Below are 25,965 nucleotides of genomic sequence, written 5' to 3' on the forward strand. Positions count from 1 at the left end.
TCTTAAATTAGTCAGAGGTTTCCTGTTCAGAGGGAGTTTCATTGCTGGCTCCAAGCTTGTCAGCTGTCTGGCTGCAGTTAATTTTTAAGAAGTGAATGTTACCGATGTTCCCCACCATTCTAACTGAACAGGGGAAAAAGACACCCAATTGTCAATGAGTAATTAGGGGGTTTTCCACAGATGAACTTGTATTAAGCCACAGCATTTGGATTATGGTTGAGAACAGCTTGCTTGCTACAGTTACAGAACTGAAAAGACCCGCACAAGGCTTCACTGTGGTCTGAGGCATTTCTGCCCCTTGCCACTCAGCACTTACACACATACAGGTATTACAAAATGAGATACTTTTCTAACTGCAAACTAGACCTGACAAGAGGCATCCGACTTCTGTTTTCATGTGTAGCACTCCAGTCACTACTGGAAATAGAAAATATTTGGCAACTAGACTTTAAAACCAGACACATGAGCTGCTGCTGAGGCAGTCACATCTGCTGCTGTGGAAGGAGTGTGAGCAATTGTGTATTTCCAGTTGTCTAGATCTGAAAAATGCTATGATTTGATTTTTTCCTTAGCGCTATCATTTGCCAAGGACTCGTCCTACAACCAGAAAAAAAGTTGCATCTTCAATGCAACTTGTGTAGTATTTACAACAGCATAATATGTACATATTTCCATGAGCAGGTGCTCCAGTTTTTAGTTTATCAGGGGGAGAGGAGGAGGGGTTGGTATTTTCCTGCAGGGAAAGAGATAGGTTCCCTCATACCTGAATTGGGAGCAATAAAGTTTTTAGCCACCAGTGCTGTTTTTTCCCTTCCTCACCTCCATCTTGAATCCTGATTTCTAGGGCACTGCTATAGTAAATAGAACAACAGTTCTTGTATTCATTCTGGAATTGTAAATAGGCAAATCTCACCCTAGAGGGGATGTCAATTAATTCTGACAGCTTCAGTGAGGCCAGTTGCCAGGCCTGAACTTGTCACATCAATGCTTAAGTAAGTCAGGGGTGCAATTCTTTGAGAGGACACCTGAGTGGTGCTGTTGACCTGCGTTTCAGCTAAACATCATCGCTCTGGGTGGTCCAACCACTTCAGCAGGGTACTTGGTCATGCCTGCTTGCTGCCATTCATTACTTAAGATTCTTTTTATCTCAGTGATGCATGTCAGTAACATTGCTCTGATGCTAATGGTACATTTAAAAGTAGAAGTCTTTCTGTTTGATAATAAATTATTAGTGTAAACCAACAGTAACCATCAAAATGATTATGAGGTATTTTGGTACATATAGTTCCTGATTAAGTTTCACTATTAAGCAGTGGATCTGGTCCTGAAACACCATTGTAAATGAAGGTCATATAAGCACACAGAACACCACCCCTCATCGAGCTAAACACTGCAGAGTATTAACATGTTACTGATTAAGTTATTTCACCTGAAAACAAGAGAGAAGCTCTCAAGTATTTCTGTTGTCAACAGCCACCGTCCAAGTAGAGCAAAAACTTCAGCCACTGAGTGGCAAGTTAGGCCTGAGGAACACACAAAAACTAGGCTCTACAAGAATTCCAAACTCTTACTCAAATTTTAATAGCATATTAACATTGCTGCTTCCATTCCCTTCCCACAATACTAGTAACAGAATAAACAGATTACAAAAGCTACATAACCATGCCAAATATTAGGCTTCTTTATTCAGTGTTTAAGTTATTCTGAATATACAAACAATTAGCCAGATTTAAAAAGTGAAAATAACCAGTAGATGTACTTCCAGAGATTTACACCCATAAACACATTTCACTTAATGTTTTCTGCATGCTCCTGCAACACGCTCAGTGGTTTTCCTTGGTATTATATGCAAGGAATAGGCCAGTGCTTTCACTCTAGATAGAAGAGTTACCTTCCATTAGCGTCATCTGTACATAGCTCTAAAATTATTTACACTCACTGATTCACTAACACTGCAGTGTAACATATGCTTCCCAGAGTGAAACAGCTCTTACTTCACCTCTTTATTAGCTTCAACATGTTAAATAAGTGACAATCATGCAAAAATCTTTTCACATCAATGTTCTGGTGAAATACTTAAAAGAGGCAAGGGAATATGATCTGTGATGCAATACTAAGGGATGTGATAACCACTACTCATCTCTCTCTACACACACAGCAATTACTATGTTTTGCTGTCTAATACTGCAGTTCTCTTCCCCTCAGAGTTTATCGTATGACTTGTGCAACTGCTTGGAATTTCTAGGTACCTGCCAACATCCAAAACTGCAGGAGCAACATTTCTTTGAAGTTGGGAGTATTTCTAGGTATCTGCTTTCCACAGGCTGATGAACAGAACAGCTCCTTCCTACAGTTAATACAGCCACTCGCTTTCTCATCAGTCACAGGTTAATACTCCCAGATTGAATACATATTGTTTCTCCCAAAATTCTTGGGCATGTATAAAAACTCCAATACTTGAAAGGTAGCTGCTGGCATCACTCCGGAGCAAAACATTTTCTTTAGCTTCTGAATCAGTTTCCATTTAATTTGGTCGAAAGATTGAATGGACACCTTGATTTCAGTTTTGGGGTAGGTCTTAGTTCACGGGGGTGGGAGGGGATGTTCAGAACCAGTCTGGAAATCTCATCGTTTGGTATCATCTGACTCCATTTCGTCTTACCACAATAGTTCCTGCTACAATATCATAGGCTGTTCGGTTATGCTGGAAAAACAGCAGTGTAATGAACGCAGGGAAAAATGAAGCAATAGAAAAATTCTTGATTAAAGCTCGTATTGTGGACCTGAAATGAGAATAAAACATTCAGTGCCTTATTTCCACTTTTCTGCTTGTATTAGTAGTTAGTTTACTTCCAAGTTCGGTGTCTCGGCTTTGCACAGTAAACAGAAGAAAAAAAAACCCTCCAGAGTTAAAAGATTTTAGCACCTGACCTGAAAAATATTAATGTGATTGAATAATTGCTATCCTATTTTTAGGTCACAGGATCCAACAGTAGCTTTTGCAATAACCAACCCCAAAGAAACAGAGCATTTCCTCCCAAATGACACACTTCCCACACTATTAACCGGAAAGGAATGTGACTGAAGTAGGAGCGCTTACGTTGTCATGCTGACATTTGAAGATGGAATGACAAGCACACGGCTGGGCGCAATAAGTACAGATGTATCACATGTCACAACTCGCAGTCCGAGCAAGAACTTCCCTGGGGTTGCTCCACCTGCTCCCCAAATACAGATTATCTGGAAAAGAGAAGTCATTTTGATTAGTCTAGCAAACTTGGTTATCCTCAGAACTGTGGGAATGTCTTAAGCTTCAGCATAATCTGAAATACTGTAAAGAGGATTAACTTTACAGGCCAATGGGGATAGATTTTTTTAAAAAGCATTTATTCACAAGTGACAACTATGAATTATAGAAGTTAATGCTTATGAGTAGTTACCTCATAGAAGCAGACTAATAATCTGTAGATGAGAGCTACTACCATCATCTTCTGCAAATCTTCCATGGAAGTATCTTCATCTATTTCTTCTATGATGTAATGCATGGCAAATTTGGAGATGTCCCTGTACAAAGCAAGACCAAACATTAAAACCATCCTTCTCCCAGTACCAACAGTACCCCTTTAATACTAGAACTCACTGCTTCAGCTTTGGTATTAGTAAAGAACAAAAGCTCCTTGGCCCGTCTGATGCTAAACAAACCATTAAAATTCATAGCGCTATGTGCCCTCCTGAGCTGCTGCTGCCTGGTTTGTTTGGTCTACCCCATTACGAAAAGCTCATTCTTTATCGCCACTGTTTCACACTGGTGTCCCTGTGTAGTGAGCTGCAGAATTGTTCTGGGAACTCACACTTCTTGGGAGATAAATGAGAGGTTCAGTGTGTGATCATCTAACTCAGTATAATGGGAGGCATACAAGTCTCCCTTACAGGAACTCTTAAGGAAAAAGGCAGCACTCTTCTCCATAAAGGCAAGGGAGAAATTGCAAGTCTCCCTAAGCAAGCAAGGGAGACCCATCCTCCCTCGCATGATCAGCATTTCTCATTCTTAGCAGTCTACTGCTCACCATACTCTCCCAGAGGCCGGTACCCTGGCATGCAAGAGGAAGTTTTTAACTTAAAGCAATTGAAACCTTCAGTTCTTTAACAAAGCTATGCAAAGCGTCAATTCTAAGTCAATTCCTTATTTTCACAAGATAAACTCCACAGATTTAACATTCTTATCTGATATGGAGAGTGGACACACTGGCACCATGTGTTTAGTCAAGAACTTTTCACTCACACACCTAAATGAGAACTGCTACTCACACAGAAAATGTGCAGTCCCACTTCAAACGAGTCCATCTAGATTTGTATTACTTGCCTTCCTCTTTATTCAGACTTACGAATCAAAAAAGATGAGAAATTAAGAAAACAGTGTGGTACAACCTGCATTTCCCTTCAACACAACCTTTGCCTGAAGTCTCTATCTTGAGCCTGTGAGAACTTTTTTCAGGACAATTCCTCAGTCTAAGTTCAAGTACACCACATTTCACAAGCCAAAAAAGACCTCACCAAATGTACACACAGAGAATGGTTCTCTGAAGTTACTAGTAAGCAACTTATTGGCTCTGGAAAAAGTAGCAATATTGAATATACTGTAATTTACTTGAAGAAGCTTCCATCTCTTGCCAACACTGTCACTTCTTTACAGAAGCACATACTCCCCATCTTTCCACTACTGCACTTTGTGTAACTCTCAGGCTACTGAAAACAGAAGGGAAATATAAACTGTCAGGCTAGAGCTGGAGGTGTTGGTAACTAAAGAGAACTGTGAGTAATGGAATTGCTGCCTACACCAAGCTCTTGTCTCTTTATCAGAACAAAATATTTGATTACAGCAAATATTTGATTACACCAAAGCAGAAGAATTAAATGAGCTGCAGAATAAGATACCTACAGTTAAAGAAGCAGGTAAAAGAGAAACAGTCTTTGAGGTAAATGCTTACCTCCGAGTATAACAATGTAAATTAAGACTCTTTCAGTCTAGTGTGTAATTGATACACTCAGTGCCCAACTGTACTCCAAGAGCCCCAACTTCTGTCCAGTCAGGAGTACAGCAGCATTCCAAGCACTCAGGCTGTATTTGAAAGTACATCCACAGCTGACATGCAGATCTGAATTTTTTTTTTTTTGCTGTGGGTTAGCATTGTTTTGGTCCCAGATCTAAAACACAGCACCACAGGAGATGCTATGAAGAAAATTAACTCCATCCCAACCAGATCCCAGTAAGTTTTTAAAGGCTGTTTAAAAAAATTAAATCTAAGCCAAGTTTATATTTGTCTATGTTTTTTCTTTGGCATTTTTAAAGGACATCTTAAAAATCTTGCTGTTGCCCCATAAAAGTCAGTCTGACCTATCCTTGGCAAGGAGCTTGGGAGACTATGAAGACACCTGCACAGATTCTTTGTTTCCATGGGAGACTATGAAGACACCTGCACAGATTCTTTGTTTCCATCAGCTGACCTCAAACCAGGAAGCATTTAAAAGGAGGTTAACCCAGCGGTGCTTTTTCCTCAGCTTCTGACAGTTATTAAATGCCATCATATGCATAAGCACCCCATACACACATCATGATGCCCCAAGGAGCATGAAGAGCTTAAAGCTATATATAACAAAGTTTTAAATTGTTCAACTTACTTTATTCCACTGAGGTGCATAATACTTAAAACGATGGTTGCCTTTATGAAGAACAGAATAAAAAAATCCACCATCTCTGCTATGAACCTGTGTGCCAATGACGGGATGACGAACTCCCGACCTGTAACAGAAACAGTCAACATTACCCACATTTTACTGTGTTAACACAATCACCTAAAGAACATGTCACATTACCCTCACTGCAAGAACATAATCAAGATACTGACATCAGCTCACTTCATCTTCGAGAAAACGTCTAAAAGTGCGTGAATAACAAATGATCTGAATTCTTTATATTTAGTTATAAGAACTTCTCAAATAAAACTTTCGGAATGCTGACTCCCCCATAATCAGGACTGCAGGCAAAATTCCATTCCCTCTACAGAACCAGAGTACACTGAAGATGCTTTGACTCTTGTGTTCTTTTTAGTACAGCCTCATAGAGAACAGATTTCAGTAAATATGAGAATTCAGATAAAAGAGAAAAAATAGATGTACCACAACTTCTCTATCGCTCAGCAGCAAGGCTTCCATATGTACCAAGTATCAGCTCTCTGAAAGCATAACACAGCTTAATCTGCCTCCAGTCAGATCCAGAAACAGAAGCAGGTAAAAATACTAGTCATAGTTGCCATAAACATACCTATAGACTACTGACTGTAGTAAACCACAACATGCTGCCCTACCCTGAGCCAGAAAATGGAACACACTTTTATTTCATTGGCCAAGTGCAAATGGACTCAAGATCAGTCACAACCTTTCGTTGCTAATGTTGTCTCATGTAATTAAAGTGAAGAAAACCTTAAAGAGTATCTTAGAAAGCTTCCAAGGAATAGCAGTGCAAAATAACTTCAGCTGAACCCATTTACCCATCTATTTCCTAAAGGACAAACAGAACACCTGCATGAAACCAGCAAGGACTCTCGTCAAAACTTCATTTAGAAATACTCTCAAGTGTTACTAGATGTAACCTGTAGAAAATAGTGGCTGGGTTTGTTAGCATTTCTGAGGATGCCCACCCACACACACAGGGACAAGAAAGAAGGAAACAAAATCGTTCCTTCCTCCCATCTCAAAAAACATCATCAAATTTCACTCAGAATAAGCCTGCACAGTGCAACTGCTGAGATTGATACTACCAGTCACGACCTCACAAGCTATGCAAGCAAAGCTGAAAGCCCACGACACTTGGACACTTTTGAAATGAAGTATAATCAAGCAGTAATTAGGTAAGAGCGAGTTCTTATTTAACATACCTTGGTTGTTATATATCCAAATCAATGGATACTTAACATATACCATTGTTTCATACCTGTTTCACTTACAGCTCTGCATCAGCACTATCAAGTAGCACAACTGTTACTTACATATGTAACAGCAAAATGGATTCAATTCTCATTGCTGAAGCACGTCCAAGTTGTCAGTTAAATTCTAATTAAAGACTTTTCAACTAAGGCAGAAGGGAGCACAGCCAGTCTCCCCATTCCAGCTTGAGCACACAGAGCCAGATAAAAGCATTCTTGTGCTCTGTTAAAAGCAGCAAGTTTGTTGAAGTTAGTGGCACAATTTCAGGTCAATATATTAGATTCAATGACTAAATAAGGAAGAAGCTCAGTGGGGACAGAAAAAAGAATTGTTCAAATTATGCTGGACTTCATTACAGTAAGAATCTTTGGCAGAATCCTTAAGACTCTGGCAGATTTCCACTGCAGTGATCTGAGATGTTCCTTTTATCAGAAATCCACTGTTTTGCCAGGGGTTACTATTTGTATGGCAAGGACAACCAAACACTACATGCTTCCATCTCTGCTCAACATCTCAGATTTTACATTAAGCTACTAATGAAGTCGGGTTTGCACCAGTCAGCCACAAGGCAGCTGAGGCTTGGACACACTTTTTGCCTTGCTGCTCCCAGCAGAACAATAACCTCCTGCAGTAAGCAGGGAGGGGCAAAGGGAGGCAGCGTCTTAAATCACGATCAACATCCACAAAAAGCCTGCTACTGCCCAGGGTGCTGTTAATATTGGTGCTCTGACACACACCTGCTAGCAGATCAAACTGGAAGAAGCAGTTACCAACCCCACTTTCTGACATCCGAGTTTAAAACCTGCAACAGTACCATAAACTGTCACTATTTCAGCTTACATAAGCACATGGGGCTGTGAACTGCAGTGGTGTTGGACAGGTCTATGACCTGCCCTGCTGAGCCTGCTGTGCAGGCAATAATCTGCAGCAGAAAAGAAGCTGTAATCACTTCATCTGTTCCAGATATACCCATCAGCAATCCCGAGCCAAAGCACCAGCACAACATTCTTTATTTATAATTGCATTGTTTCACGGTATCATCTACAGAGCTTCCTTAAGAAGCTGTTGCAACAGTACTTCGCATTCAGAATAACCATGTTCAGCAGCATGCAGTGCTATTCATGCCCTGAATTACCTTTAACATGTGGAATTAGTTCCTGAAGAACTAGGTAAAACCCCAAGAATCATTTCAGTCTAGCTGTTGTCTGTGTCCTCTTTTTCAACGACTGGCAATATCTGTTTATAAGCAATCTATAACTCAGAGCACAATTAAAGTACGTTGTGCTATAAGCTTGGTTAAACAACATCTGCTCAAAACCACAGGTTCAGAAGCCATACTCCCTTCAAAAGAAAGAAAAAGCAATTAAAAATGTTCTCCCCACACACTGTGCCACTGCACTTATAAAAATGTTACAGATCAGCAATGCTGCACTTTGCCCTACAGAAAGAAGGGAGACCTGGCTTTTCTCCAATGTTCTTCAACAATGCCCTGCTCCACTGTTTTCTAACATTCAAGGTGCTACCAAACATTCAGGAAATGTCACCTAGGAGCTCCTTGACGAAATGTTTGTGGTCCAGACTTGCTCTGCTCACACTAAAGTCGTGTCTTTCCCTGGAAAAACTATAAACAGAAGCAGTGCTGTGCATTGTCTTCAGCATTTATTGCAATAACAGGCTTTGTTTATCTCAGGTCCTGACACTACCTTGTTCAATATAAGCATATTTTTATTTTTGCGCTTCAATTTCATTAAATGATTTTATTTGAACACCAAGAGCCTACTAAAACTGGAAATCTACATTTCATCATCCAAACAGGTTACTTATAAAAGAAGATGGATTACAAGTTTGCGACCACAAGAAGAAGTTTCACTGGAAAGAATAAACTCCTTTACATCCATAGAAACACAAGCACTTAAGTTACAAGCTGCACACTCTCAGCCAACCCTCCCAAACCTGCTTATGGATTAAGTTCTCAAACTCGGTATCGGGACTGTCACCTTCCACAAGGCACAGCGACAGAAGCGCAGCGACCCTCAACGTTGCAACCACCCCCACCCTGCCCTATTCTCCATCCACCGCCTCCCGGAGCTGCGGTGAAGGGGCCGCGGGTGGGGCGAGCCGGCACCACAGGACGGGAGAAAAGGAAGGAGACGAGCAACTGCGCCCCCAGGACCCGGCCTACCGCGCCGGCCGGGCGGCGAAAAACCGGGGTCCAGGGCCGCCTTCCCACGGGTGTTTAGGCCCAGGCCGGCCGCTCCCTTCCTCCCCGCGCGAAGCGACGCAGATCCGGCCCCCACTCACCTGCCGGCCGCCCCGTATCCCCGGGGGCGCCGCTGGTGCTGGCGGCGCTGCTGGAGGCCGCCCTGGGCACGGGGGCCAACCTGCCCGCCGCTCCCGGCCAAGCAGGGGCGGCGGCGGCAGCAGCAGTTCGGTGCCCCGGAGCGGCAGTGGCCGTGTGGGCAGGCACAGGAGAGAAGAAGTAGAAGGGGCTGTAGTAGGCGGCGCCCCCCGGCAGCGGGGAAGCAGGGGGCGGCGGCGCAGCGACACGAGCGGGACCGGCAGCGGGCGCGGTGGAAGCGGCGGCGAGGAGGGCAGGCAGGCAGCTCTGCCAGCTGAGGTACCCACAGTACGAGTCCCACAACCACTGGTGCACCCGCCGCGCGTACTCCTCCGCGCTTAGCGGCTTCGCCCCGCCGCCCTCGCCCCCAACGGCCACCGAAGGGGAGCACGGCGGTGACGATGCGGTGGCAGCTTCCCCTCCGGCAGCAGCGCCGTCTCTCCTCTCGCTGTCGCTCTCCGCCAGCGCCGCCGCCCCAGCGCCGGTGCGAGCCGAACCAGGCTCCGCCATCTCCTCCATCCCGGCTGACACTAAGGAACTGCACTCACTGCGCATGCGCTAAGGAGACGCCTCGCCTGTCCCACTTAACGCTGGGGGGAGAGGGGGGAGAGGAAGTGCATGGACAGGAGCGGACTCCCTCGGGAGCGCACCACTCCCCAACAGCCCCCCCTCTGCCGCCACTGCGGCTTCCTCCCCCACCCGTTGAGGTGGTATCGCCTAGCGTTGAGGCCTGCCGGGGACGGCTCCAGTCGCTGGTGAGGTAAAAAGCAGCCGTTGAGGCGGAGTGGGTATGCCGCCCGAGCGAGGTGTCTCTGTCGGTGCTGTACTACTGAAGGCATGTAGTTTTTTCCTTAGCAGAAACAGCATGACTCCCCGCACCCCGTTTTTCCCTCAGCCGCTGCGGCGAGGAGCTGGGATCCGCTCAGCAGGAGCGGCCCTGCGGGCCCCAGCTGTCCCCAGGAGTACGCGGTCCTTTGCGCTAGCCCTGGTTCCGCAACCGGACAGCCGTTGTGAAAGTACTTCTTCACAGCGTCTGTCTCTCCCTCCAGCCGCCTGCTGCATTTGGCCCAGATGACAGATAGATTACGCTTAATAGGCTGTGGTAGGGGAGTTGATAAGCCTAAGTGAGAAGTTAGGCATTGAATGCATTCTTTCCTGTGAGAGTGATGAGGCCCTGGCACAGGTTGCCCAGAGGAGCTGTGGCTGCCCCATCCCTGGCAGTGTTCAAGGCCAGGTTGGACAGGGCTTTGAGCAACCTGGTCTAGTGAAAGGTGTCCTTGCACATGGCAGGGGGTTGGAAGTGGATGATCTTTTAAGGTCCTTTCCAACCCAAACCAGTCTGTGATTCTATGTTTCTGAGCATGTGCAGCTGGGCAAAAGTATCCGTCCTTCCACTTACTGCCACCTGTGATTGCAGCTGTGGTTTCTGACCTCTGGCAACTTTCCAGACACTTTCTCTTTGCTAATAGAAAGTGGGTTGAAATTGCTTGGAGAGAGAAAAGGTGTTAAACTTCTCTTGTGTACTTCTACCGTTATATTTGTTTAAATGTTGCTCTTTCCCATTTCCCTTTTTTCATCTTTCCCCTTACCACATTCATGTTCTTCCTGTGCAAAAATGCTGAAGAAAGAACAAGGAGCCCTACAGCAAGTTTAAACACAGTTCTCTAAATTAATTTTTAATATTTAAAGTTCCCAGTGTACTATAAAGCACCTTAACCTGACACAAGTTCCATATAACACAGATGTTAACATAGCTTCATACTGAACAAACTAGTATATACAGTAAAAATGGAGTATTTCCCACTTTTAGAATCATAGAATCATAGAATACTTAGGGTTGGAAAGGACCTTAAGATCATCTAGTTCCAACTCCCCTGCCATGGGCAGGGACACCTCACGCTAAACTGTATCACCCAAGGCCTCGTCCAACCTGGTCTTGAACAACACCAGGGATGGAGCATTCATTGGGCAACCTATTCCAGTGCCTCACTACCCTAACAGGAAAGAATTTCCTCCTTATATCCAATCTAAACTTCCCCTGTTTAAGTTTTAACCCGTTACCCCTTGTCCTGTCACTACAGTCCCTAATGAAGAGTCCCTCCCCAGCATCCCTATAGGCCCCTTTCAGATACTGGAAGGCTGCTATGAGGTCTCCACGCAGCCTTCTCTTCTCCAGACTGAACAGCACCAACTTTCTCAGCCTGTCTTTATACGGGAGGTGCTCCAGTCCCCTGGTCATCCTCATGGCCCTCCTCTGGACTTGTTCCAACAGTTCCATGTCCTTTTATGTTGAGGACACTAGAACTGTACACAATACTCCAAGTGAGGTCTCAGCAGAGTAGAGGGGCAGGATCACCTCCTTCGACCTGCTGGTCACACTCCTTTTGATGCAACCCAGGATATGGTTGGCTTTCTGGGCTGCAAGCGCACACTGCCAGCTTATGTTCATTTTCTCATCAATCATCACCCCCAAGTCCTTCTCCGCAGGGCTGCTCTGAATCTCTTCTCTGCCCAACCTGTAGCTGTGCCTGGGATTGCTCCGACCCAGGTGTTGGACCTTGCACTTGGCATGGTTAAACTTCATAAGGTTGGCATCACCCCACCTCACAAGCGTGTCGAGGTCCCTCTGACTGGCATTCCTTCCCTCCAGCGTATCAACCGAACAACACTGCTTGGTGACACAGCTTGGTGTCATCAGCAAAGCTGAAAACCCCCAAAAATTTCTCCCTCTCCCTGTTAGATTAAATTAAAATATATTATTTTCCCATATAACCCTATCTCATTTGAAAACTGAAGTAGTTTCTAAACAGTGAGTCTCCCACAGAGACAAGGTGAACTGACAAAGGCTTGGCAAATAACCCTTGCCATCTTAATTAAGTGCAGTTACATTAGGTACTGGCATGCATTATGTTAGAAATGGTTCTAATTACACTAGCATGTGTTTTGTAACATAGGCCTCAGTGAAATCAAAATGGGTAAATGGGAAGCATAGGAAGTTTTAGCATGGTTAGGAAGAACAATGAAGAATCAAAAAAGGAAGGTAGACAGGTGTGTAGAAGAAAACATGATCTTAAGGCAGCTATTAACTCCTAGTAGAAAAACTAGCTTGGAAAACTGACAGTAAAAGTAATGTAACAGAGCTTTTTTCATTATACTATTTCACTTCTTCCTTCATCATCTACAGTCTATTTATTTTTATTTTTTTTTTTAATTAGGTTTTCACAACAAACCCTTCAGGACCAAATAGTGTCAGGCTTTTCTTTTTTTCTCCAGGTACAATTGCAAGATTTCACAGGCTTCATATAATGTTGCCAGTCACAGGTAAATTTTGGGGTCAGCAGCAGCATTAAATAGGCATAACCCGTTAGAACTCACTGTTCATTTCACTTGTACTCCAGGTGAAATGGAGTCACTGACAACAGGGAGCAAGGGAGTTAAGAAGTAGCTGAGACAATGTAGTATTTCCTCACACCCAGATATTTCAGTTCATTAGGTTTTCGTTCTTCTGCCTTAAAAAAATAATCCACAAAACACTCACAAATTCTGCAAGCTTTCAGATTATTCTGTTCTGGGATGCATCTAATAGTATCAGATGCTGTAACCACAGGGCTTGCCAGAGATGGGGAACTCACATAAGCTTTTCAGAGGTCTTATTTCGTTGCTGTGTCAGGTTGCCACACAAATTATGGGAATACTTAGTGTTCTGTAGCACCTACGTCTCCCTACTTTAGTTTGCTTTCTCTTGCGAGCAAAGTCAGAAAGGGAAATAATCTTAGGTAGTTCATTGTACCAGTTGATGAAAATTCAACCTCTTTTTTGGAAATGAGATTTAGGCAAGAGGAAATATTTTGAACTAGATCAAAAGAGGGAGGTAAGCACCTAAAAGATGATACTGCAATAGTTATGGTTTAAGGGGAATCTGGAATCCCATCTTAAGCTCTTTAAATACAGGTAATGCTGAAAATCTGTCACTCCTGAGCAGGGAATCTCTTGTTGTCACTAGGAAGTAGTAGAATCCGTGTCTGCTGTAAATCAAGGTGGTGTTTAGGGCTACAGAGATGTATCTTAGCTCATTTTTATACACATTCTAGCTGCTTGTTTTTGTGGCAGGGTTTTAAACAATAAAATGTTAACACCAAGGAACAGGTGAAGCATTCATCTGGATGAAACTGAAATTCAATTCCTTCCTTTGCTTGGGGGATGTAGATCACATTTCCTGCATCATGCTGAAGTGTTCTAATAATAGGAGTGCTTTTAAAGAGACCTCGGATGAGAGTTGTTGGACATTCATCAACAGCTGCCTCTTATCATTTCAAAGTGGTTAATCATTGTTGTGCTCAGCAGCCTACATATATTCATGCTACTTAGACTTTTGTATCCATGTAAGTGTGTAAAGTATGTTCATGTACAGAGGGAAACTAAATGCAAATGTTGGTTAAAGAGGTTCTTCATTAATGAAACATACAGACTGGGTCACCAAAGAGTGAGAACTTTACCCCTTGTTGGGGCAAGAAGCCAGGTACAGAACATGAAACTTGAGCCAAAACCTCCAAATGTATGCTTTTACATACATATAAAGTAAAACATAATGTATTTCAATGTAGAAAAATGGCACAACTCTCTCCCAAAATGAAATTTAGCCTTTCACTCTGAAACTGATCTGTCTCATCCATCCAAGGAGTTTGAAAGAGAGACTGTCTCTAAAAGGTCTACCGAAACACATTTTCTTTCTAATGTCAACTTTAAGTGTAATACAGACAGAAAAAAAGAGCCCTAGTAGTCACAGTTGATCAACAGACCATAGCAAATCAGCAGGAGGAAAAAAAAGGAACTATTCCACTTTAAGGTAAGAGCAGGGTACATAGAATTTTAGTGTGGTTGCCTGTTTACTAGTACTGTCTGGTTTGGGAGTTGTGTGTAGATACCTTTATCTGCCTTTTACCTTGACCTGGTTTGAATGAAGAGTAACTAGAAAAGAGCTTTCCTCAAGAGTGTGGCACTCAGAAGCCTTACCAATTACTGGACTCCCCATCACATTCTTCAGTGTTCCCCAAGAGAAAATATGAGTGTGTCTCTGTTAAAGCAGCACAGGGACTAGGGTTTTTGAGAAGGAAAGTCTTTGGTGGTCAGTGGTGGTCAGGTAGGGTCCTTGGCATGCAGCAAGACTTAGGGAAGCAGGGTTAAGTCTAGAAGATCACTCCTGAGTTTTGGCTGGTGGCGTAGGGAGCATTTACTGTGAGGGTGGTGAGGCACTGGAATGGGTTGCCCAAGGAGGTGGTAAATGCTCCATCCCTGGCAGTGTTCAAGGCCAGGTTGGACAGAGCCTTGGGTGATAAGGTCTAGAGTGAAGCATCCCTGCCCATGGCAGGGAGGTTGGAACTAGATGATCTTAAGGTCCTTTCCAGTCCAATCCATTCTCTTCTTCTGTGATTGTATGGTTCTCTGTTCTTCTACAAAAATTTGGTGCCCAAAAAGATTTTTCAGGATTGTTTAAACCATAAAGAAGCAGCAGGTTCTTGTTTTCTGGTAGTCAGTGTGTTCCCTGGGGAGAGTTATTTGCAATTTTTATCTGATGACTGCTTTGTATGTCAGGAGCCTGTTTATAGGCACCTTCTGAGGACAGTAGCTACTTCTGGGTAATATTTTCATGGCAGTGGGCTCATATCACCTTCAGCAGGGGAACAGAATCTGTCTTGTATGCTCTTGATAACTGCTCTGCTTCTTGGCATACCATGCAGTTGAGTGAACATTGCCTCCATTTGTCCAGGGGCAGCTGCTTCCACATTTTAGAAGGAGCCCAGCTAAACAGTGCATCAGGAGAGTGCACTCAAGGTGCGTATTGAATAGGATTCCAAATGGACTAATGCTTGATCTCTGGGAAAGAAACGTGATGCACAGGTTTATGAATATGCGCATAGTACAGTAACACTGAAGGAACTCATGGAGATATACTGAGGACTCAGAAGAGAGTAAGAACAAGAATGGTTTGTCTGGATAATAACTATGATACTGGGAAGCCTTAGCAAGTTTTTAATGCTCTAGGACCCTGAAAAGATTTCTGATTTTCAACTACAGGCTTGAAATTATTTACTCCTTTTTCTTCAATAGCTCTGTTAAATATTACTTTTAAATTCAATCACGTATTTTTTTTTAAATGTGCTTTTAATCAACATGTTCAGCAGTGTTCAAAAAACCAAAAGATCAAATGAATCATTGGTGACAAATAATTGTTTTCTTTCTTCCTTGTTCACCATAATCAAACCTGTTCCTTTACCAAGATGGTATTTTCAAAATCAAAGTAATCCTTAAATGTTTTATAGTGACTTTTAGAGAGTAGAATTCACATTTTTTTGACTAACAGTATACATGTCCTGTGTAAAGACGGTAGTCCAGCATTTGTTTTTTAGCAGTAAGGATTTGCGAGAGCCTGGGTCTCAGCTGGTTTCTGCCATCTCGTGGCTACATGGAGTCACTACCTCAATACTTCAAATTCCCACTAATTCTTAGTAACCAATATTCTGAATAACTAAGCAAGATCACAGAATCACAGAGAGTGTTGGCAGGGACCTCTGGATGTCATCTGGTCTGTCCAGGCCCTCTGCTCAAGCAGCAAGTTGCCCTGGACCATGTCCAGACAGCTTCTGAATGTCTCCAAGGAGGGAGATTCCACCAGCTCTCTGGGCAGCCCGTGCCAGTGTTTGGTTACTTGCACAGTGAAAAAGTGTTTCCTGGTGTTCAAAGGGAACCTTCTGTATTTCAGTTTGTCCTTCTGGTCCTGTCACTGGGCACCACTGGGAAGAGCCTGCCTCTGTCCTCTTTGCACTCTCCATTCAGGTATTTATACATATTAACAGATCTCCCCTGAGCCTTTTCTTCTCCAGGCTGAACAGCCCCAGCAATTTCAGCCTTTCCTCATAGGAGAGATGGTCCAGTCCCTTGATCATCATGGCCCTCCACTTGGACCCTCTTCAGTATCTCCGTGTCTCTCTTGTACTGCGGAGCCCAGATCTGAACACAGCACTCCAGATGTGGCCTCAGTGATGTTGAGTAGAAGGAAATGATCACCTCCCTTGACCTACTGGCAGTGCTTCTCCTTATGCAGCCCAGGACACAATCAGCCTTCCTTGCCACAGGTGCGTATCACTGGCTCATGTTCAACTTGGTGTCCACCACAACTCTCAGGTCTTTTTCTGCCGAGCTGCTCTTCAGCTGGACAGCTTTCAGCATGCACTGGTGCATGGGGCTGTTGTTACCCAGGTGCAGGCCTTTGCAGTTTCCCTTGTTGAAATTCATGAGGTACTTGTAGAGAGTAACTCATGAGTACTTTTACAGAGGTTCTATTTAAGAAAGTATGAGATCTGTTGAAGCTTTTCATAGGAAAAACAGAAAAAGCTTTTCACATTCGGACACTTAATAATCTCTTTTACATGTATTTTACTGGGTGATGGACAGCTAGTTACAGATTATTTTTTGTCATGTGGCTGACTAAAAATACTGGATAAAAGCTATTTGTATATTTTAAAAGTCTCTTTCCTGTTTTTCTGGTGACCAGTAATACATGGACTTGTTAACCTTAGCCTTTTCTCCGCTTGAAGCAATTACCTTGGGTCTGGCCCTGCAAGGCCTTCTTCCTTATCTTTTAAACCTCTGCCCTCTGACAAAAGTTCTCAGGTGTGTTCAGACTGTCAGACACACACTGTTACTGCATAAGACTTCTTCCTGTAAAGAAACCAGTCAAAAATTGCATGTGGGTCTTGCATGTTGCAGGAACATGAGTGGTAGAGAGAATGTCTAGCCACAAGGGAGTTTGTTTTCAAACATCTGAAAGAAGATTCAGAGTGGCCTTCACACTGGTGTTGAGGGAGGAGTTGAATCCCTATGAGGAACTAAAATCACCTGCCCATGTAATGATTGATGACTGTCTTGCTGTTTTCTGTTTATCATCAAGCATTTGACACTTGTTTTGCATCACACCTCCAAAGCATTAAGTGGCTTCCTTCCTGTTAATGCATAATGACTTGATGCCTATTTGATGCTGCATCAAAACAAGTCAGGATTTCAGGTCAGAGTGTTCCAGAATGAGATTATTTTACAGAACAGATGATGATTTAAGGATTAAAAAATCCTTCAATAATCATTTTATCATGACAAGTATGCGATGCCCATTTTTCAGATATGAAGCACATCCAAGTGAAATAGGGAGCTGATCACTCGTGGTTTGTTAACACAGGAGGGACACATCCAAAGCCATATAAGGAAACAATGGGAAAAGCTAAAAATAGAAGGCTAACTTTATAAACATTCACCTTAAAGATCATCTCCCTAGACATAATCTTTGGAAGATACAGGTGTACCTAAAAGTGAGAATCATAAAAAGCTCAATTCTCTGGCTGTCACCAAAGTTATATGCACAAAACTTCAAGTTTATCTGCTAGCGTACAGAATACCCACTGTTCATCAGGTGGTTTATGGCAGCAAAAGTGATAAATGTTTAATGAAGTGGGAGAAGGAGCTATGTTTTCCTCAATCAAGCTTTTGAAACAGCATTTAAGGAAGAAGCAGATAGGACAAACACTGCAATGAAGCAAGCTCTGAACAACTTTGTATTTAAACAAGTACATTTTCCTTTTTATTTTATAAGAAGTTTACTGTTGAAAAAATGGTATGTATTAAAGCAAACACATTATACACATAGATTAAACATTAGATGATAGCAAAACCTTACAGAATGAGCACTACTAGTTGCATTGTATAGGGTTTACAATCAAAGATATACTTAAAACCCTTCAAGAATTAACGTACTTTTCAAGGTAAATTAGGCACAAAATTTAGCTTGTAACTAGCTCTGCAAGCATCTCACTGGTACAAAGTATTACTAGTGATCAAAAACATAAGCTGACTTTTAAAATAGTTAAAATTTTATTCATACTATGTGCTGAAATAGTACAAATGTATACAACACTCACCTTTGTTAAAAAAGCATCTCTAATAGGGACTATAAAGTAGCATCAAAGGGCTAACGAGGAAATTACCCCTTTATGTGGGCTCAGAATTAGTACAACATAAATGTATGGCTTTGCTTTGTGGGCATATTTGAAATTGAGAAAGTCCTACAAAAGACAGGAATAAACAGGAAGATATTTTAAATGAATATGAGCTACAAGAGCAGTATTTGAAAGCAATGTTGTTAAGAAGGAAACTAGCTGGTACCTGACATAGACGCCTCCCTCAGGCTTCTGAATAGGATGCAAGATACAGTGTGAAATTTTAAAGAATGAGAGACTGTCTCACAAAAAAAAATTAAAAAAAAAATCCAAGGAGCAAAAAATCTTCAAGAGATTTGCTGCAAAGTTTTAGCTTAAATGAGGTTTTAGCTTAAACGAGGTTTTAGCTTAAATGAGGTTTTAGGTTAAAAAGAATTACTAATTTGCAAGAAATGAGAAGGCAACAGCAAGTTTGTGTGGACCATAATAATCTTACTTCACATAGGGATCTTCTAAATATCTGTATTAGAAAAGTGTTTGATTAAAATACCAGATTTTCTTTCATCTTCCATTAGCAAAATGTATTGCTGAAAGTTGTCCTTTTTTTGCTTGTTTAAAACAAACCCCATTATGATTGCCACAGAACTACAAGGAACTGCGTACTTTCTAGGGGTGCATTTTTACTGCATCATACAGAAATTGCTTCATAGGTAAAAATAAACATCTTAAAGCCTTCATGATGTTTTTGATTAGCAGAAACATGAAAAGGAATGCACTGAAGCAAGATGATAACAAAGTGTATCATGCAGTATTTTGGCTTAATGCATACAGTGTTTCAAACCAATGATATGACTGGAGGGTGGGGGTTTTAGTCTATTACATTCACATGAAATCATGGAGAATTAAAAATGTATGCAAACTGTGGAAACGTGAAGAGTACTGGGATGCTTAACAAAAGGGTGCCAGATGTGTTATTGTTTCTAGCATGCAGAGCTAACGCTTGAAGGCCTATCACAGCAGTATGAGCTACTGCTAATTTCTAGTTCTTTACATTACTGCTTTGTTCATGCTGGCTGTGGTCTGGTCACGGTCAGCAAGTGCTGTATGGCATTGGAAAGTTAACCCACAATCTCTGCAGGTTCAGTGACCAACTTAGATCCATCCCATGCTGTCTTGAACTGTTCAGGAACCGGAAATTCTTTCTGGTAAGAAACAAAAGCAACAATGGTGGTTAAATAAACAGTGGATACCTCATGAAAACTGGCAGAATACTATTAGTGCTACATGACTGAGAAAGCATTGATAGCTCAGACATGCCAGGATTAGAGAGAAGCTTTCTTCATTACCCTAGGAAGCTATTTTACAATGCCACACAGGAAAAAAGCCTTATTGCTACCCAGTTTCAAATAGCCTCGCTAGGGTACTACTTTGCAATAATCCCTTTCACACCATTATTTCGAACAACTAAGTAAATAAGCCTCAGAAATGACTTTAGATTCCGTCAGTGGCTGGTTTGGAAGACAGTAGGAAGGATTTAGATATGGACATTTAGTGAGGAATCTAATTTTAAGGATGAAAGCAATATTACAATATGGAAGAATAAAATAACACACACACATAAACTATCATTTTAAGTGTTATACACTTTGAAAGATTCAGCATCCCTTGTGGAGTACACAAACAGAAGCAGAACATCTAAGAAAATCTCCTTCTATTCCGTGTATTTGGTGAAAGGATGGGAGATGTTGTTGGGTCTTTCTCTGTTCCCAGTAAACAAAAAACAATGTGAAGAGAAGGGTATTATTTTTAATTCAGACCTCAAATAGGTGTTTCCATAGGTAATAATTTCAAATGTTATGGTGATTTGAGGTGAGACTGGTCAAAAGGACTTTTTTTTAAGAAATAGGTGAATATACACCCACTGAAAATCATTCCCTTTTTAGTTATCTGAAGCTGGCATCCAGCTGTCACTTTTGGAAATGCAGAGCGTGAGAATTCTCTGATACGTGTCTTCTTTTATAAAGCTTAAACCCCTTTACCAAACAAAATTCCATCCCAAAAGAGTAAGGAGAAATTTAAATTCTGTCTATGGCAATTCAGTGCAATTTCAACACTGCTCTATTGAGGTAACTAGGAAACTATTACAAGTGTCCTCTGCCTGCATGATCCCTTGCAAGTGTGTGAAGTGACAGAGCAGGACTTTACTAGAACTGCCAGTGGGCATAGTATGAAAATCTTATTAGAACAGAAAAGGAGCCAGGAAAATGCACGTGTTTAAGTGTCTTTTAAGGATGTATGTTAAAAATACTAAGATGTACTACAGAAGCTAGCCATCTACCAACAGCTCTGGAAAAAGAAAAAAGTATATTGTATTATTTAATCTGTAGTAGTATTATATTTATCTTTGTTATCTTAGCATCATCACCTTCAGGTTTGACTGCTCTTGTGTGAATTGAGTTTCTTTGGGAAATTAGATGTCAAAAAAGAAAATTAAATGGACAGGAGATGGAGGCATTAGCTATCAAAATGGAAATAAAGAACATCATGTCTGATCTTTGAAATTTCTTTATGCCCCAGAAAATGAGGAGTTCTTCCTGCACTGATAGCTGAGATAGCTGTACATAGAAATTCAACTGTGTTAGATAATTATTTGGTGATGTGGTATGTGTAGTGTATTAGTCTATTTCCTAGCATTTTAAGTGCTGTTAACTACCAAGACTGGTGGGGAAGGGGGAGGAAAGCTTTAAAATATCTCACTTACATAATCACCATCTTGGGGGATGAGGATATTCATTTCAGATGACTTGGCACTCACAATCTCACAATCTAATGATTCCTCACTGAGGTAGATGTGGCAGCCCTCTGTTTTGTTAATAGAAATGGTTGGCACTTTCCCCATCACCTGCAAAATAAAATCTACTTAGTATCAAACTTGAAATGCACACAAAGATGATGTTAATAAAATTCTCATTGCCTGAATCATAGAATCATAGAATAGTTAGGGTTGGAAAGGACCTTAAGATCATCTAGTTCCAACCCCCCTGCCATGGGCAGGGACACCTCACACTAAACCATCTCACCCAAGGCTCTGTCCAACCTGGCCTTGAACACTTCCAGGGATGGAGTACTCACAACTTCCTTGGGCAACCCATTCCAGTGCCCCACCACCCTCACAGTAAAGAACTTTGTCCTTATATACAATCTAAACTTCCCCTGTTTAAGTTTTAACCTGTTACCCCTTGTCCTGTCACTACAGTCCCTAATGAAGAGTCCCTTCCCAGCATTCCTATAGGCCCCCTTCAGATACTGGAAGGCTGCTATGAGGTCTCTATGCAACCTTCTCTTCTCCAGGCTGAACAGCCCCAACTTCCTCAGCCTGTCTTCATACGAGAAGTGCTCCAGTCCCCTGATCATCCTTATGGCCCTCCTCTGGACTTGTTCCAACAGTTCCATGTCCTTTTTATGTTGAGGACACCAGAACTCCACACAGTACTCCACGTGAGGTCTCATGAGAGCAGAGTAGAGGGGCAGGATCACCTCCTTCGACCTGCTGGTCACACTCCTTTTGATGCAGCCCAGGATACAGTTGGCTTTCTGGGTGGCGAGCGAACACTGAAGCTGGCTCATGTTAAGTTCCTCATCGACCAACACCCCCAAGTCCTTCTCTGCAGGGCTGCTCTGCATCTCTTCTCTGCCCAACCTTTAGCTGTGCTTGGAATTGCTTCGACCCAGGTGTAGGCCCTTGCACTTGGCATGGTTAAACTTCATAAGGCTGGCATCAGCCCACCTCACAAGCATGTCCAGGTCCCTCTGGATGGCATTCCTTCCCTCCAGCGTATCAACTGAACCACATAGCTTGGTGTCATCGGCAAATTAATCTGCACACATCTGATCTGTGTGTCAGCTGCCTGCATGATGCTTATATTTCATTTGTTAGACATGGTGAAAATTCTTGGTGGTGGTAACAGATCTATACACAACAGCAAACTTATATACAGCAAGCTTTTAATGTTCCATTTGATGGAAGCGCTTGCCTGATTCTGTCTAATTTCAGTGACACTTTTGTGCTGATGTTTAGGCCGTGTTCACCATCCTCATCAGTGAGAACTGGTTAAGAAATCAAACATGTCAGCTCCAACCCTGTATGGGCAAATGAAAGATCCCAGCATACAGCAGTATTCAACAAGTGATTTGTAGTATGTTCTAAAGACTTCAAAGCTTTTCAGGTTTTACAGCATAAAGTAGGAAATGGGTTTTATATCCTTCAGGCAAGCTACAGTTCTGAAAATGTACTGAGATCAATTTAATTAAATCCCTAAAGGTATTTCTTATGTCACTTTAAAAGCAAGCACAAGATTTACCTGAGGGGAAAAAGATACCTTCTCGTTTACAGTTCTATGGATAAAAAGGTTTTTTCATGGCTGACTGCCTAACTGGCTGGTTGTCAGTAACAATTCCTTCCTCTTCTCCTGCCCTCTCTAAGCAGGGACAGCAACATACTATGGACAATGCATCAAAAAGGCTGAGGTTACTCCAAGCCATAAACCACTAACAGCGTTTGATAGGTATGTACTTGTTAATGAAAAAGTGTCTCACATCATTCAAGGTAAGAATATATTTTCAGTTTCAGTTCCTTACATGTGACAGTAACCAAAGAACAAGTGGTCTGTTCTCTTGCATCTCACCCTGATCCTGATCTATGTAGTGGATCAATGCATCTTAAACTGTCTTGTCTTTAATGGGTTCTCATGTAATTGAGAACAAAAGGAGGGTGTGTTTAAAAAAATTTGCAAACATCTGGCAAGAAATACCATGAAAGTATAATAACAAATGAGAGTAATAAATGAAAGGAGAGCCAAGCAATATGGCACTGAAGTACCTATAGCAAAATCTGTAGGATGAACTTACTGAGATTTGTTGCATTAACTTATCATGCATTTGGAAATTATAAGACCAGGTCTTCAAAATATTGAGAAAATTGAGGTGGTCAGCACTTGTCATACTCAAACCCAACAGAAACTGCCTGCTTCAAGTGGCATACTGCATGTAGCCAGACTCTGCCTTCTTAAGTGGAACTCCACTCTATGGCATAGAAGCTTTATGTAATATTCATAGAACCTGCTAATCAAAAGAACTTGGATTCTCAGAAAAAATATTTCCATTTTATTTGAGTATTAGCAAGCTGTGGTTTCACTATTCATTATATATGAATTTTTCAGCTCTCATGAATAGTTTTAGAGGTAATGATAAAAAAAATCTATTTTAAAAAGCACTCAAATAGATGCCTGGGATCTTTAACTAACTGCCTCTGCCATAAGAAGTCATATAGGGATCATGAATAAAACTGCTTATTACAGTTCAGCAGATGATGCACAGCTAGTAGCAACATCAGCCATTTGCATGAGGTTCAAAATATGAAGAAGTATCTTCCCATTGTTCCATGTGGTGGCTGTGATAAGCATTTCTGAAGTATGGAGCAGGACTGTCCACATGTAATGTCATACAGCAGGCACAACCTTTTAAGCAAAAGACCTCACTTTGACGACCAGCAGTTTGATATCATTTAATAAACATCTCATTTCTTTTTCACTTGAAAGAATACATCCTAAAGTCCCCGTTGAGACTAGGTCATGTATCTTGGACACAACCCAGTATTAAAGCATGTATAGTTAGACGTTTTTGGAATGAGATGATTGCTCTGTTTTGGATGAGGCAAGTGTCCCCAGTAGGGAGGGCAACGTGTGGATTTAAAATACATGTATCTTCTTTTCATGAGAACCCCAAGGAAGATGATCTTTGATGAAGCTTTGTTTACCAGTTATCAAAGACAAAATCAGTAGAGGTTCATAGCCCATTTGTAGGTAAATGACTACATTTCAGACTCTTGTAATGTGTCACATCACTGGCAGGGGAGATTTTTGAAACCATGGCACCTACTTTTACTTTATGTCATTTAGTTGCCCTTTGACAGTCTAGCTCAGCATTTCCACTGAGAGAGTAAGAAAAAGAAGTAACCATCGTCTAGTCTTAGAAATCAATTAGCTAACTGCCAGGATTTGTTCCGTAAGTACCACTGAACTTTCAAGTATTAGGAATTGTTTAGCGTGCAAGCAAGAAAATTAGGGCCAGAAGTAACAGTTCTTATAGTGTATACAGATATCTCAGCTTCACTGGAACCGGAAGGGACTGGGCTAAGGGAGGTTTGCTCAGTGAAGGTCAATAGGCATTTTCTGAATAGATCATCAAAATTTAATGCATATAAAGATATATTTGAATGAATCTCTTGTTTTTGTTGTGCTCCCATGAGTTTTTAAAATCTCTTGTAGCTACATGTTGGGCTTTACTTTTTGCCTGCTTGTTCTCTATCTTTGTTTTTTCAAATAGATCTTTACCTGAATCTGAATATCCCTGGAGTTGATCACTTCCACGATTCCCACAACGTTGTCAAACACAAGGCCAAACTTTTTACAGTTGTCTAAAATAAAAGCAGTCATAAATAAGAAAGGCAAGATAAAAGCAAATATATGCACACCTGCTGCATTAACTATGAAAATCCCCAGTCTTGCACTGCATAGCTGAGAGACTTTACTCACATGACCAATCCATTACAGTGAACGGAATGATTCAGATGCATTATTAATCACAGAACTCAGTTTTTTCAAGACTAGCATTTAAAACCCAGCTGAGCTCTCCACTCACCAATAGTAATTGAATTGATTTTTCCTTTTATCTGAAGTGTAGATTTGTTACACTTAAAAATGTAGGCCACTTGCTTGAGTTCAGTGTTGGTAATGACCAGGTCATTCTTATCCTCTTGATATTCCTATTTCAAAAGAAAGTTTATTTAATTGGTTGTCTTTAACTTGCTAACAGTCAGAATTTAGAACAACTTGTCCTTGAGTCATTGCATCTTCAGTTACAACAGAGTAATATCCTTCCTGTGGCTTAAAAATGCTATCTGCTTGGTGACCGAGTATTTCACCTAATTCACCCTTAGATGACAAAAGTATATTTTAGAGCTGCAGAACTGAAGAATTTAGCATAAGCCACGACAAAATCCATTGATTTTGTAGCAAAGAAAGTTTAAAAATGTACTCACAGAGCTGTTGCTTGGCTCCCACCCAATTTAGACCATCACCATGAAAAACAGAGAAAGCTTTTGTTCTCCCAAATGTTATAAAATGATCTATACAGTGTGTTATGAACTGGTGCAGGCATTACCATATACAATAAAGAGTAATAGGTGAAGAAATTTCATTTCATTATGAAGCACGAAAGGAAATTTACACTCCATGGATGTCCAGGAAAGACTGGATGCATAAGGGAAGTTCCAAGTACTGTAACTGTAAGGCAACATAACCCTGGCAAACTGACTGTACCTTATGCAAACTGAGTTCCCCAGTAATCACTGTGTGTATACACTTCTTCATGACTAAACTGCGTATTGTTTTCCCCCTCTTTTAACCACACAGTCACATGAATTTTCACTCATACATTCTTTGGTTTATGCCTATAAATTAACGTCCAAACTTTAAACAAATCTACCTTTTCCATCTGTAGATTGAGCAAATGGAAAACACTTCTTGACTTTTAAGCATGGAAGACATACTTGCTTGGAATGGGTGATGAAAAAGAAATGTGTCATTCCATTGGTTAACA

At 41.5% G+C, this 25,965-nt stretch overlaps 2 protein-coding genes and 1 long non-coding RNA gene across 4 annotated transcripts in view; 1 reads left to right on the plus strand and 2 right to left on the minus strand.

Moving 5' to 3' along the window:
- Positions 1 to 1,657: 1,657 nt before the first annotated feature.
- FAM8A1 (family with sequence similarity 8 member A1) lies at positions 1,658 to 9,892 on the minus strand. Its single transcript, XM_061449508.1, has 5 exons — positions 9,286 to 9,892; positions 5,680 to 5,800; positions 3,441 to 3,564; positions 3,101 to 3,240; positions 1,658 to 2,783 (listed from the first exon to the last, which is right to left on the minus strand). The coding sequence occupies exons 1-5, from the start codon at positions 9,875 to 9,877 to the stop codon at positions 2,639 to 2,641; spliced, it is 1,122 nt and encodes a 373-aa protein (XP_061305492.1). The 5' UTR covers positions 9,878 to 9,892; the 3' UTR covers positions 1,658 to 2,638.
- A 4,199-nt stretch (positions 9,893 to 14,091) lies between these two features.
- The window catches only part of LOC133267293 (uncharacterized), a 47,303-nt gene continuing 35,429 nt past the window's right edge, over positions 14,092 to 25,965 (plus strand). The window contains exon 1 of the long non-coding RNA XR_009742697.1: positions 14,092 to 16,156. This is a non-coding gene — a long non-coding RNA (uncharacterized LOC133267293). The remainder of the gene's footprint in view (positions 16,157 to 25,965) is intronic.
- The window catches only part of CAP2 (cyclase associated actin cytoskeleton regulatory protein 2), a 68,276-nt gene continuing 60,217 nt past the window's right edge, over positions 17,907 to 25,965 (minus strand). For both annotated transcript variants that reach the window (XM_061449506.1, XM_061449507.1), the window contains exons 10-13: positions 25,006 to 25,129; positions 24,699 to 24,781; positions 21,068 to 21,208; positions 17,907 to 19,508 (exon numbers count right to left, since the gene is read on the minus strand). In XM_061449506.1, the coding sequence (XP_061305490.1) occupies positions 19,425 to 19,508; positions 21,068 to 21,208; positions 24,699 to 24,781; positions 25,006 to 25,129 (432 nt within the window). In that variant the 3' untranslated portion in view covers positions 17,907 to 19,424. The remainder of the gene's footprint in view (positions 19,509 to 21,067; positions 21,209 to 24,698; positions 24,782 to 25,005; positions 25,130 to 25,965) is intronic.

Source organism: Pezoporus flaviventris, unplaced genomic scaffold (assembly GCF_033815535.1).
Source record: "Pezoporus flaviventris isolate CSIRO_AGI_PZ_B2104156 unplaced genomic scaffold, CSIRO_AGI_Pfla_v1 ptg000007l, whole genome shotgun sequence".
Classification (NCBI taxonomy): Eukaryota; Metazoa; Chordata; class Aves; order Psittaciformes; family Psittacidae; genus Pezoporus; species Pezoporus flaviventris.